Here is a 14,783-nt window from a genome sequence, read left to right as displayed (position 1 = left end):
AAATTCATCTTATCACTTTTTTTTTTTTTTCCCCTACAGCAGTAAAAGACTGGAGCTAATGCACTGCTTACTTTTCTCAGCTATTGAATTCTCTCGTGTGATCGTCTGAAAGCCAAACCTCACTCTAAAGAGGAGACCGGACCACCAAACCTGAGCGGCCAGAGATGGACACAAAACAAGACTTTCATTTTTAAGAACTAACTGTGCTCAGCAACGCACAGGATAAAAAAAAAATTTGGATACCAGCTCTGACATGGTTACTGTGGCTCAAAATAGCAGATGACCAGTTCACCATACTGACCATGCTGGCCTTTCTTCAGGACCATCCTGGACCAGAGAGGCGCAGTGAAGTCTTACACCGTACGCAATTTCTGCCCAAAATACGGCTCCTGAATATATTCTGCTGGAAACAAACATGTCCCATCCTTTACATTTCTTGAACGGGTCTGGAGCTGACAACGGATCTTTGTCACCCCTCTCAGTAACAGGAGAACCCAAAGAGAACTACCCGAATGATGAGCAAGGGAACAAAGTGCGCTGGGCGGCTTTGCTGTTCCTGCTGGTGATCATCCCCACCATCGGGGGGAATATTCTCGTTATCCTGGCCGTGTCTCTGGAGAAAAAGTTGCAATATGCTACCAACTACTTTTTAACATCCTTGGCAGTGGCAGATTTGCTCGTGGGACTGTTTGTGATGCCGATTGCCCTTCTCATAATATTGTTTGGTAAGTACAGTGCGTTTGTTTCATCAGGCAAGCATCCTGGGCACAAACTTGGAAGTCTAATTTAAACAGAAAATTTGTTTGCTTTCCACTATTAGGATTTTAAAAATCATTCGGATAAGGGCTCCAAAATCTTTCCTTCCTTTAATTGTAATACAGCCTAATGTCTTTATGGGAAATATACCCACTATGTTCTTTGATTTGAAATAAACCATCGAAAAAGCACCTGAGACTTAGAACTAAATCAGACAGGGACATGGGAACATTTGTGCAGTCGATCATTGTTTTTAATAACTTCAGCACAATGTTGAGATCTGTTCTACTGGGTATTACATTACTTGCAGTCAGTGTCCTCTTAGAAATGTGACACTAAGTGATCTGGGCTAAAATAACTAAACTGAACAGTTTTTAACTCTCTGGGATTAAGAGCCACCTCGTTTTGTCTTGATATCAATTCCATACTCCATGAGCAGTCAGAGATGGTTCCTGGAAGCATCAATGTCAAGTTTTACCAGTCTCAGTTTCAGGGAAAGTGATTTTCTCCTGCCCTAGGAAAAATGGTTTGTAAAGTGTCCCATAGAATTAATTCATCTGTCAAGCCACAGCAGCCTCAATGCATCCATGTACCTGATCTTCAAGACTCAGATTCACCATTCAGTCTGGCTCACAGGGAATAAAATATATATATTTTATATGATTATACATCGGGTGTGACATTTTCTTTCTACTTAGTCATTACAGAAGAAGAATGCCTTTTTCATATTTTCTCATGCCCAGCTTTATTTCAAATATTACTTTTGACACCCAATCAGAAACAGCTGCATGGAAAAGTCTTTTTTTTTTTTTTTTTTACTCCTGAAGTTTCTTTAAGAATATTTTTTCCCACCTGTATGACACTAGAATAGATAATTTAAAATGCAATCTGATATCATTTTGACAATTTAAAATGCAGTCTGATATTGCTTTTTCAAAAAGCTTAAGGATTTACAGAATTATCTTTAAGGTATAGATATCACCGGGCTCTAGATAATGAAAGGCTGCAGGAGTTCATGTTTCCTTTGCTATCTCTCTAAAAGTTGCCTAAGCAACAAGCAAACAACTATAAACTTCATTTCAGAAAGTGCATCAGTAGCTTTTGTTTGCTGCAGAAGACTGGTATCACTTTATTAACAAATGTGTTTATTCATTAAAGGACACTGAATTTCTGTATAGTACAGACTTTCACCCTTAACAGTCTATGAATTGGAGGGAAGAATTCAGGGTTGATATCATAAAATAGGCAGATTTTTTTTTTTTTTTTATTTCAAGCAACAGTTTCTATAAAGATAAATGAATGTATATAACCAAAATTGTGATTTCTACCTTGAAAAAATACCACTGCCTACAAAAACAATTGATGTAATGTATGTGCACATGTACAGGTGAAAAACTTCTGTAAACATGTACTAATATACAGATACTGTAAGTGCTTAGCTCCTGCCAAAGACCACACTAATGAAAAGAAATAATAAAATTATTAAGATAAAAAGCACTAGTATTTGACTAGCAACCAATAAAAAGAGAGGGCAGGTTCTGGGCTTTGTGAAGGTGTGGGTGGTTTCTTTCTTTTCTTTTTAAATTTTGCTCAACTAGTAACTCCCTTTCTTTTTAACTTTATAAAGAGACTATTGCTCCTTAATCTCTCAATTAATCTAGTGCAAAACCCTGGTTACAACAGTTTAAAGCATGCTAGGAATCTTACAAACAAAAGCATCTTTCACAGTGCAGGAAATATACCAGAAAGCAGTAAAATTAGTGACAATTAACTAAATGAGATTGTGACCAGCCCTTCACGTTTCAGTTTCAGCCACTGCTATCTTGCATTTCTCTCTGGCTCCCGACCAGAAAAGCTGCTTTGCCTCTTTACCAACTGGCAGAAGATGCTGAGGTGTTTACAGAAGCCCAAAGCATGAGCAAAACATAAGGAGTTACTGGAATGAAGCAAGAACATACTTCTGAGTACAGAACAAGTCCAAATCTTGAAGCTACATTATCCAGATAACTGCTTGAACATAGAATAATAATTGATAGTCAGAAAGCCAATTAAGTCTGGCCTCCTGGCACTTTCACACAGGAATGTTTCTGTTATAATGAAATAGCTGTGTGCAGTTTTTAGATACAGAATACAAATATTATGCTTCAGATGAGACTGATATTTAATTATGTGGAAAATATTTGAGGAAAAAGGTGTGAACTAAAATGCGGTCACGTTAAATGATTTTGGAAAAAAAAATAATGTCACAATGTTCAAATTCAAAGTCTACTACAGCTATTGGCTTCATGCCCTGACGATAGGCTTAAAGGAAAACCTTCAGAAATAGGCTGTCACTGTGATAAGCAGCTGCTCTTTCAAAAAAATAAAATAAAATAAAAAATCTGTAACCAACTCACAGGTATAATACCATGAGCAGCAGATTTCTTCTTCCCAGCAGTGACTAAGATGTTCTCCAGTCTGAATATACACTGCGATTTTGATTTAAGAATACAAGTTGCAGAATATACAAACAATTCATTGTTTTTATTGGTTACTAAATTCTTCTCATTTCTTCCACAAAAAGGCAGGCGTGTTAGGAAATAATTGCATTCTCTGAAATCTAGCTTTCAGAAGTTACCAAAATTTATAAACACACAGAACTACCAAAGAAATACCAAAGCAAAACAAAAACGTTGCTATTTATCAGATGGCGAAATTAGCAAATTCTTCAGAAGGAACTTCTAATTTGCAAAGCCTGCAGCAAGAAAAAGTCTGTTGTCCATGCCTTCATAGGCAGTGGTTTACTTGCAGACAGGGTATGTGCCACCTTTTAAATTGTATTCTCGATTCTCACGTACATGCACTTAAAAATCAGAAGGTAAAGCTGTGTGTCCCAGGCTGCCAACACTAATTTTTGAGACCTGTCAAAAGGTTTCTGACCATCTTTCCCCGTTATTGATTTTGAACCACGGCAAACATTTCCTTCCTGCTTGTGGTAACAAGGACTTATTTCATTGATGGCTACTTCCCAATATCTCAAATCTAAAGATAAATAATAAAACCAGGGTTTATTTCCAACAAAGCAACTTTTATAAAAAGAACACCTAAGTAAAGGTCAAAAAACGGCATAACAGTGAAAAACCACTGCTGACACTACAATTGGAGTGGAGAAATAAAAGCAAGCAGCCATGGGAGTGCGAAAGCAAGGCAGCAGCCCAGAAATCCCAGGCCTATGAAGTCCCCAAAGCCGAATGCTGCCACGAGGGTGAACAACAAACACACAGACCACAAACACGCACACATCAAATTGAAGATTAAAGCCTAGGCTTAGCTCAGTTGGCGATTAAAGCATCAGATTTCCTTCTTGGTGAAAACATTGTTGTCTAACAGCAACAAAATGACTCCTGTAACTAAATCACTTGCAAGCAACACATTTCAGGAGCCCCTGTAGCAAAAGAACAATTTCCAAGCCTGTTTAAAGATCTCTCAATCATGCCTATGCATGCACACAATAGGTGCTTTCTCCCAAGCCTTCAAAAAAAGCTTTTGGCTTACAGCAAGAGCAGCTCTTCTATACTGTACTTTGTTTTGAGGATTACACATTTCCAAGGTATTTCCTATCAATAAATCTTTCTGGAAATAAAGATTCTATTAAACAAGGGCAGACAGTTGTGTTAAAAGCTCATCTTACTTTTCTTAAGGTGCAAGAGAAACCTTAAAATACGTATTTGATTTTGTATTAACTAGAAATAAGGAAAATAATGCACAACAGCAGCACTGCTGCATTTAGGAGGGTCTGAGACCAGGATTGTAAGGACTATCTTTTTATCTTATAGCACCCAACAGCTAGAGAAAGCAAACAGGTTTTCAAGCCAGCACATTTGTCAGCTAACACAGGCATTTGAATAAATAAATAAATCGAATCCACTAGTTGTTAAAATCCTCATTTCAATTCCCCACAAAAAAAGGTGGAGAATCCCAGCAGAGTAAACCATTTAATGCTTTGTTTTTTCCTCTAGAAGTGTGGATCTGTAATAGGAGAATCCGAACTTCCAACAATCCAAACTAAGCACGACCTGTTAGCAACTCCGTAGGGACTGCTCTGACAGGACTCACCCATTTTACCTTCAGCCTAAATTATAAAGTGGAAAAACACGATTGCTTGTTTGTTCTTTAGGGTCAGACATGCCTTCGAGGTCCTGAGGTGAAACTAATGTTCTGCTTCTTCCCTACTCCTGAACTAACAGAACAGACAAAATAATATACATGAGGAAAGCACAAAATCATAGCCTGGAACAGTATGTTCAGGGCTAGGCACAGAGCTTCTAACACGTGTACAATGAAACAAAGTAAAATATGAATCCCAGACGACTAGGTGATTCTTCAGGACTTACAGGTATCAGAGTTTCACTACAAATATATGTTTAATTAATAACCATATTCATCAACTCATTAGCTACTGCATTTACCGCCTACTCTGATTTTGTATGGATAATATCACCTCATACACACAAATATAACAGTACACAATGCTATAGCCACGAATGCAGAACCTTACTGTCTTCTGCATGCAGTTCGAAAGAAAAAAAGGAAAAAGCTTTCTCTCTTCAGTTATACTTCCCAACTAACAAATGCCCTACAACTCATCAAAGTTGCTCTGTGTCAGGTAGCTGTTTCAATACATCTATACTTAAAAGAAAAGCACTTTCTGTTGTGAGGTATTTGAGGGATTTCTTTTGCAAAAGGCAAATTAACTGCAAATGGAAAGAGTTTTTTATGCTGCAATTCTCCAGAAAGCAAAGCAGTTATAATCCAGGGAGCAGCACGTAAGCACTCTGAACAGAAGTGTTAGCTCCTCATTTGAAATCTAGCAGTGTTATCTGTGTGTCCTTCAAGATGTAGAATACGCTTTCCATTATTCATATTTTATCTCAACTAATCACTCATCATGTAAGTCAAGAAATAGTTCTACTTTTCTGGAGTGAGCAAGAACATTTAAAACCCATCAAATCAATTATTTAACTGTTTTTCTTTTTTATTCTGGCTTGCTTTCTGTTTGCGTGAACCACAAAACATTTTGATTTCCTTTATCTTGTTGTTCAGAGGTAACACACTTCACTGCCAGTTAAAAGTGTAGATAGAAATCATGAACATGAGCAACTATTTCAAAATATACTAATTATGACTTTCTCATAACTGTATGACATTTTTCAAGCATAATTTTAACTAAAATATCTACTTTTGGAAATACGCAGCTAGATATTAAAATTCAATGGTTACTGATTTTAAACTAGACCATTCGTCTTCCTTTTTGCCTCATTTTCTACACCATCCTCACCTGGAGTCCCCTGCTTTGGGGATGGGTGACATCCAGCGTAACGCTTCATCGACCTGTTCTCTATCTAACAGGAAAGGTTTCCAAACATGGGCAGCAATGCAGAAAAGTACATACTGTCTTTACACCATTTTCTGTTTTCTGGGGCTTATTACTCAAGTCAAGGTAGCAATATGCTGTTTCCATCTACCAGTCACATTATGAAAAAATGTTTTAATGTCAAACTGCTGCACCGTCACCACACTGACAGGATCAAGCATTACAACATCCCAACATTCAGAATAAGGAGATTAAAACCAAATTTCATTTGTCACAAATATCTTTTTTTTTTTCTTAGTCATTATTCAACAAAGAACCAAGTTCTCTGACAGTACTTTTAATGAACCTACTGATCAAGCACAGCTGAGTTTTATAAGGAAGGAGAATTTAAGCAAATCAGTCAATACCATTAAAATACCAGCCTTTTGCAACACTGAACATTACAAAACTTTTAGCTGGACCCAATGCAGTTGACAGACCATACATTTGCTATGAAGATTAACATGAGAGACAGGTAACTGCTGTCAGAAACTGGGTTAAAAACTAAAAAATTCATATCATCCTTCTTGGAAAAAAAAAAGTACAACAAAGCACCTCGATGTTTATAAAATGTCTAGTCAGAAGAGCCCTGCTTCTTTCTAGTTTCTGCACAATTAGGCTCCTCAAGATTACCACTAATTTCAAGATCCAAACATGGTTCTGTAATGACTAATACATTGATTATGACCTACTACCTCCTGCATTTAATACAATCTTGAATCACAGGATTAACAGAAATACAGAGCTGAAAAAAGTCATTTAAAATCAGGGTGCAAGCACTGAACACAGTCCTGGCCCATTTAATTTTTTTTTATTATTATTTTTATTTTTAAATCCAGAGTCCTTGCCACAAAGAGATTATGATCTAAAATGGACAGAACGATAGGGATAGATTTATTATACACAAACATCCTGATCAGTGTGACGATGGCAACTATCCCAATCAGACGTCAACTGAAAAATACTACAATCCAACTGAGGTGGTGGCAAACTTGAGTTTCTGCAGAATTATGAACTTTAAGGATACTGATACCAAGGAGGGAACAAAAAAACAACAACCTACACACCAAAAACAGTCTCTCAAGAAAAGATTCTAATGAGTTTTCTGTTCTCTTTCAGATAATGCCTGGCCTCTTCCAGCTGCCTTGTGTCCTATCTGGCTGTTCCTTGATGTCCTCTTTTCCACAGCTTCCATCATGCACCTCTGTGCCATCTCACTAGACCGCTATATTGCGATTAAAAAGCCAATCCAGGCTAGCCAGTACAACTCATGGGCTACAACAATCATCAAAATCATCATCGTTTGGCTCATTTCAATAGGTATGTGAGGCTCGGAAACTGGAAAAGCAATACAGAAGCTTCTCATGTCCAAAAAACTAGGTGTAAGCTGGGCACAAAGACAAGTTTGACGAAGTACTATATGGTTTGCAGACCGTAATACCTGGGCTGGTCTAAGTCCACCACTTGGATCATGTGTAGCTACATCAAAAATCTGCCTGGATAGCTGCTCCTTATCAAGCTTACTAGAAAGGTCAAGGACTGAGCAGGCCTAATCATCACAGTTCTTTAAGGTCCCAAAAGTCAGAAGACGTCTGCATGGCTAGCATGTCTCCTGGGAATGCAAGATTTCATGTTTCTGTGGAAACAATCTAGTATTCTGTCCCAAACGTAATTTTAAGCCTTGAGTATATGCTGTTAAAAAACAGTGCCTTACTTACAATCATCTCATGAAACAAATTTTGAAAAGGTTAATTACTTGCACCAAAGAATGAAAGATAAGTGAGCAGCTGGCAATATTCACACTGAAAACTGAGACGCACTGGCAATACATCATACAGAAAGGCTACCTTTAAGCCAAAACCAAAACAAAACACCAAAACAAACTGTTGATATAAAGGATGCAAATGTATAAACATTTATGATATTAGCTTCTCTTTGTTGTGTATGTAGCACATCGCTTGCTTTCAATGCTTACAAGTCTTTTAAATGAGCTAGGAGGTGAAAACATTGAATTCAAGTAACTAAAATGCATAGCAGGCAGCCACAAGCATAGAGCTGTTGTGCTCTGTATGCAAGAGGAAGAACAAAATTATTCCGGATTACTTTAGGCCAATGACGCATACAAGAATAGGTACATCCATCTTCTTGACTTAGACATACGTGCCTAAACCCAGAAATTTCAACTTGAACAAAATTCTGGAAGAGCTGTGATGATGACAAGAGAAAAGACATATTTCTATCTTATCGCAAAAAAGGAAACTGTTAATGAGACAACACACTTACAAGCTGACCTTTTAATACCCAATGTATTGTTATTAATCAGTGCTGTACTTTTCATTGCTTTTTATCTAACATGAAAGTACCCTGCAGCTGAGCCAAATTTCTCGAAATCAAAGGTTAATTTGATTCAATCCTTGTTTTAAGCATTTGCTCTATCTGAAGGTGTGCCTCCACTTAAGAAAGGGGTCAAGTGGTTGAAGGGTAAATCATTTCTCTGCTTGCTGCCCCCGACCAACCTCGGTAAGCAGAGTAGCAGAGGACTGCAGTAAATACCTACATTTTTAAGTGGTATCAGGAAACATAGCACAAATAACCTCCACCAGACAGCAAGGAACCTGTTGTTTTCATTGTAATGTCAGACTGCTGGCAAATGAAGTGCTGACTGTAATTTAGTGGTTATAAAAAAAATCATTTAAAAGACAAGACTGCTAACATTTTTTTTAATTTTTTTAAATGAGCAGTGAATTACAGAGCTCGCTAGCTAGCCTCATTTAAACACTCTTAAATATCCAAGAGACTTTAAACAACAAATCCATCTCAAATACACACACTGCATAATTCTGGCATCTATTTAACTACTTGTATATACCACAGTCAAGCAGGGTGAAAAAATCAGCTGTATTCAATCACTTGATGTCATTAAGATAAGAGGGAAAGACAAGTTTTAAGTATTTACAGAACCAGCCTTCAAGAAGTACAACAGTTACCTCAAAAAAAGGGGGGCAGAGGGAGAGGGAAGGAGGTGAAGAGCATTAGGGAAACTCATTTCAAGGGAGGAAAAGCCATACTAATTGCAGTGACTAGAGTCAAAGCAATTCATGTGTTTTACACTTGAGAAGTTGGCAACTTCATACTGCTTCCTCAACCTCTAAGGGTTCGTCCCAATCTCGTTAAAAGGGCATTCTGTTAAAGCTGAGCTTGCCAAGTCTCACAAAGTACTATTTTCCCAATTACCCACGTGAGGCCCTCAAACAACTCATGTTTTCTCAGTAACCCTTGTGCCTACTCCAGAGTTCAGGAATTCTTTAGAGACCCTGAGGCTTCAGACCCAAGAAAGGATAAGACAAGCAATCACCATATACTGAAGTATTTGTTTTTTCTCCTCTAGGTATTGCTATCCCAGTTCCTATCAGAGGCATTGAAGATGGAAATGGCAACTCTACAAACATCACGTGTCTTCTGACGCCCGATCGTTTTCATGACTTTATTCTATACGGATCAGTGGCTGCGTTCTTTATTCCCCTAGCTATCATGATAGTCACTTATTTTCTGACAATCCAAGTGCTACGCAAGAAGGCCTACTTGATCAACAAGCCACCTCAACGTTTGACTTGGTCAACGGTGTCCACGGTTTTTCAGCGTGACACAACACCTTCCTACTCACCAGAAAAGGTGGCCATGCTAAACGGCTCCAGAAAGGACAAGACTTTGTCCAACGATATGCCCATCTGCAGAATGTCTACAATTGGGAGGAAGTCTATGCAAACCATAACCAATGAACAAAGGGCATCAAAAGTTCTTGGGATTGTATTTTTACTTTTCTTGTTGATGTGGTGCCCGTTCTTCATAACTAACATAAGTTCAGTCCTGTGCAACTCCTGCAACAAGGAAATTTTTCAAAAGCTCATGGAGATATTTGTTTGGATAGGATACATTTCCTCGGGAGTGAACCCTCTTGTCTATACACTCTTCAACAAAACATTTAGGGAGGCTTTCAGCAGGTATATCACTTGCAACTATGGGACCACAAAGCCTGCCAAGATCCTTCGGAAGTGTTCCAGCAGGATCTCTTTCAGGAATTCTGTGACAGAAAATTCCAAGCTCTTTGTTATGCACGGGATGAGAAACGGGATTAACCCCATAATGTACCAGAGCCCAATGAGGCTGAGGAATTCACCTATCCAAGCATCATCAGCCATTCTGCTGGACACGTTGCTGCTCACAGAAAATGAAGTTGATAAAACAGAAGAACAAGTAAGCTATGTATAGTGGAATGGCAGCCATGTCCATATCATAGGATTACTGTCTGTATTATTCTAGGTAACTGTGCTATAAGAGGTCATAAATACTATTGTTTTATTTATGCAAGCAATACCTTATAAATTTATAAGAAATCTTCGCCTCCCATTCCGTGATAAACAATGACTATTGCAAAACTGTATCCTACAGAAAAAGGGAAATAAATAAAAGCTAAATCAATGTGAGTATCTAACTTCAGTTCTCATCATCTACAGTCTCTTGATTTAAACCTACGATGGTTTACTCTGGGCAAACAAAACAGCACACACGCTCACTGCACTGCCTCCTACAGTTCCACTGCTGAGACTGCACACTCAGATACAAGACTTTCTCTGTATTGGGGGTATCACAAGCAAAATCACTAGTTCCAGAGACCATAAAGTGCCTATTCACAGTCCACAAGCAGTAAAACCTTCTGTTAACTAGGTGACAAAAAAAAAATAATAATCCATGTGTGGAAATTATCCCTGTGGTTTTACTGTAGGGAAGCCAGAATCTCTTACCCACCTGAATTTCATCACCATTACTCTCACATACAAACAAGCTTGGCATTAGCAAATTTGTCACAAAAAAATAGCCTTTCTTCTTTTCATACTAAGAAAGTGAGAGCGTCTAACTAAAACAGGGCAATACCGCATGAACGATCATATGTGAAACAGGACAGGCAGTACCTGGAACATCCCTTTAATTTATATGAGCAAAGTTCCTTTTTGTAGCTTTCAGAACTTCAGTAAAAGCTGTCCGTGGTCTGCCAGTTGTGCTCCCAAGAGGCAGCAGGGATAAGGGCAGTATCTAGGCCTGTATACATTAACTGCTCAGCTTAGCTCAGAAGCATTTCATTGGACTAATTAATGCTGTAAAATCACGGGTCCCATCCTGTACTCTCTTAACCACAACACTGGTAAATCTAATCTTCCGTGAGAACACAAAATTCATAGAAAGAATTGCTCTTCACAATCCAGACAAGCTAAGATTATCTCTATGAAGTCAGGAGCTTCTAACAGTCCCAGGCCATATCCCCTCTGGGAAGGAAAATCAGATTTCCCCAAAGTACTGGAGTTCTGACAGTAAGCAGCCAGGTCACCATTTTTTCCCCTGTAGTTTCCATTTACAGCAGAATTTTCAACCCAAGCTTTGTTTTCATTTTTAATGCTTTCAGAGCTCTTTAGTTACACGCTTAAATTATGTACAGCAAAAAGCTTAGGTTTTTTATCCACAGAACAGAAAGTACTAAAGATAACATGTCCTTCCAACATTTATTTATATATATTTAATTTAAAACATATGCAACTTCGAAACAGAGCCTGATGTAACAAATACCAGCATGTTCCAGGAGAAAGTATTAAAAATACTTTTGTGGTACTTACAGTAATTTTGCTCCTTCCTACCCTTTTTGGAAATAGTCACTAGCCACTGAAAGTTAGGATAAGCTCTTAACTGCTCTTATACCCTTTGAGTAATCAAAATCTGTTCAACAGGATCCTGTAGTTAAAAGCCAGAATTGCTGTTTTGTTATAGCTGTGGCAGATGCCTATATCTAAAAATATTTGAGGATCAAAAGCCTTTAATTACTTAAATTAGTAGATTACTAAATTAGTAGATTACTTAAAAGCTCTTAAGGGAGACAGAGTAGTAATAAAAACAAACAAACAAACAAACACCACAACCCCCAAACTTCCAGGCATTTAGCTGAAATCTTCACACATCCGTATCCCACTTACACTAAAGCAGGAGTACTGGTACCAGGTAGAAGTGCAATCATGTCTATAGACATTGTGATCAAACACCAAAAAAAAGATTACATGCATTATTTGAAAAGCAGGAACCAGCCTTCATAAGGAAGAAAAAAAAGTGTCAAATGGGCACAGTACTTGAGGGGTTATTTCCCAGCAGCCAGAGAGCAAGATGCAGTCATCTTTGAAAACTCTCCTGCCTCTTAATAAATCCTTGCAGATTAAACAAAAAACTTGCATACAATAAAAGCAGTAATCATCTACTTTCAGAATGAAGATAAACCTCCAATTTAAAATCCCTCATTTCTGATAATAAAGACAGCTTCTTGGGCTAAGATCACCACACTTGAATAGGAAGAAGGGGAAGGCCAGATAGATGAGAAGGAAACCCTGCCTTTCAGAAAGACACACTGCCCCCATCTGCTGATCTCAGTGGCAACAGCTCCCAGTCCACCCAGTTTCTCAAAAAAAATCTCCATCTCTTCAGAAGTTGGCGGAAACAGTGGGGAGGAAGAACTGTGAGGATTGCTTGTTGAAATCTTGCAGCTGTCCTCCCTTCTTCCCAGCAAATGTACTATTGAGCTCAAAAAACAAACACTATTTAGTGTGTTATTACAAGAACAACGGGAGGGATATCTTAAACCTGGGAAGAAAACCACTGGATTAACAATCCCACCGTCAGCAACAATTTCGATCTTTCCAGCAGAAACACCACAGATGGCTACCAGCATCTGGAAAGGGCAAGAGGTAGCTTAGTCATCTTCTGGGTGACCCTGTTCTTGTACAACCATCAATCTCCAGCGAGCAACGACAGCAGAAGTAATTTGCTTCAAGCGTTCCCTAGAGAACGATACCAAAGACTCTTTATAACTTACGGTTGGACTCCAAGGAACAAAAAACCCTGAAAAGGTCTCACCCAGCAAAAATGTGCTATGTCAAGCCAGCACACACGTTTCTCAATTTTAATAACCAGAAATAGAAGGTCACCAGGTTCCAGTTACTGAATTTAGTCAGCAGCAATAGCTAAATTGAGACATAAACCTCAAAGGGACCAGTGACTAACCAAAAGTCTAGCCTTCCTACGAAAAAAAAAAATTAATTCTCTGTGCACAGAAACATATCAGCTAGAGAACATGCACATTCAATTTAACATGCTAAATGTTAATGCACAAGCAATTTCTCTTTTACAAAACAAACAACCTGAGAATTCAGGCAACAAGCCTGTAAAGTATACAGACAGAGGGAGAAGAAAGATGAAGATGGAGAACTATGAAATAAAAAGACAACACAACGTACAGAAGAGTTCTTGTTTTGGAAACTGTATCTACAAGAACAAGTACGAACAAAGACATTGCCTTCGTTAGCAAGACATGGTGAAAAATTAAAAGGGTCACTGCAAGCTACTGTAAGGAAGCACAAATTAGTTATACTGTAACTAAGGACAATGTGTTCATACAGAACAGATGAGTGAGATGGGATAAAGACTACATTCACTACCATCATCTTGTTACACTCACTTGCACAAATATGTATTTTTAGATGCTGGTTCTGAAAAGAGAGTATTTTTATAGCTTTGAGATTCCTACATAAAGATAGCACTGTAAGTTCTAATCGATAAAAGATTTGCAGTCACTTGTTAGCAGAACACAAGACCTTTAGGGGTCATGCACTCCCCGTTTTTACCAAAAAAAGACTTGGTCAGAAAACTCAACATTCTTTTCTCTGGAGTGAAATGTTCTCAGTTCTTTCAGAATTTAGCTCATGCCAAGCCAGCCACCTGACCAGCTCTATGCCCCCTACATACTACAGGAAATAACTCACAGAGTACTTAGTTGAGTTTTCTTCATTATTACAGAAACCTGTAATCCAGTACATTTCACTCCCTTTTAAAAAACTAGAGAACAAAGAAAAAAGTTAAAGCTGTTCTGTAACATGCAACCACTCTGAGAAGAAATTTTAGAGGAACAATGGTCAAGTATTTTGTTGCTGCTGTTCTTCTGTCAATTATTTAAAATACATTAGGAGATAGGCAGTCAGAACATTGGCTATCTAATTAAACAAAAATTAAAGCACAGACATGGACCTATCCACCTCAACAGTCTTACTAAGAGAAAAATAACAGAATTTGAAGGCTAACAGGATAAGTGCCTTCAAATTCAAGTAAAGGGAATATTGTAAAAAACTACACATCACAAAAACAAACAAGCAAAACCAACCTTTAAGCCTATTTCAACTAATCTCAACTATGGGGATATAAAACGCATTTTAGGAAACCAGTTCCCAGCCATCCATGGTTCTGCAAGATACAAGCCTTCAGTTAAGATTCTGTCAGAAAACTTTCAGGCAGCCATAAAAAAATCATTCACCACTCATCTTGTCTTCGTGTGCAAAACTGCTCCCAACTGCATTACATCTGGCCATACTAATGCATCAAAATTCAGTTAAAAAAAATAACCCAGTGTTAAACAGAAGTCAAGGCACTGAGAAAACAGACTGGTACCATAAAGCTGGTCACTAATACTATAATGCTGCTCACTAACAAGACAAGAGGCACACTGATTTCTTCACAGATAACATTTTCCTACACTGATTTCTTGTGGAAA

The 14,783-nt window shown here is 38.0% G+C and overlaps 2 protein-coding genes across 2 annotated transcripts in view; one reads left to right on the top strand and one right to left on the bottom strand.

Annotated features, from left to right (window-relative positions):
- PSMD1 (proteasome 26S subunit, non-ATPase 1) overlaps positions 1-14,783 on the bottom strand; it is a 71,246-nt gene that overhangs the window by 35,227 nt on the left and 21,236 nt on the right. The gene's annotated exons all lie outside the window — the stretch shown is intronic.
- HTR2B (5-hydroxytryptamine receptor 2B) lies at positions 231-10,417 on the top strand (the record flags this gene model as incomplete). The annotated part of the gene is made up of 3 exons (XM_084291637.1): positions 231-725; positions 7,268-7,468; positions 9,537-10,417. Exons 1-3 carry the CDS (start codon positions 416-418, stop codon positions 10,415-10,417), a joined length of 1,392 nt encoding a protein of 463 aa, XP_084147763.1. The 5' UTR covers positions 231-415.

Source organism: Netta rufina (assembly GCF_964035555.1).
Source record: "Netta rufina genome assembly, chromosome: 9".
NCBI classification, from domain to species: Eukaryota; Metazoa; Chordata; class Aves; order Anseriformes; family Anatidae; genus Netta; species Netta rufina.
The sequence above is the reverse complement of the archived record's forward strand: the minus strand, read 5'-3'. Positions and strand labels throughout refer to the sequence as shown.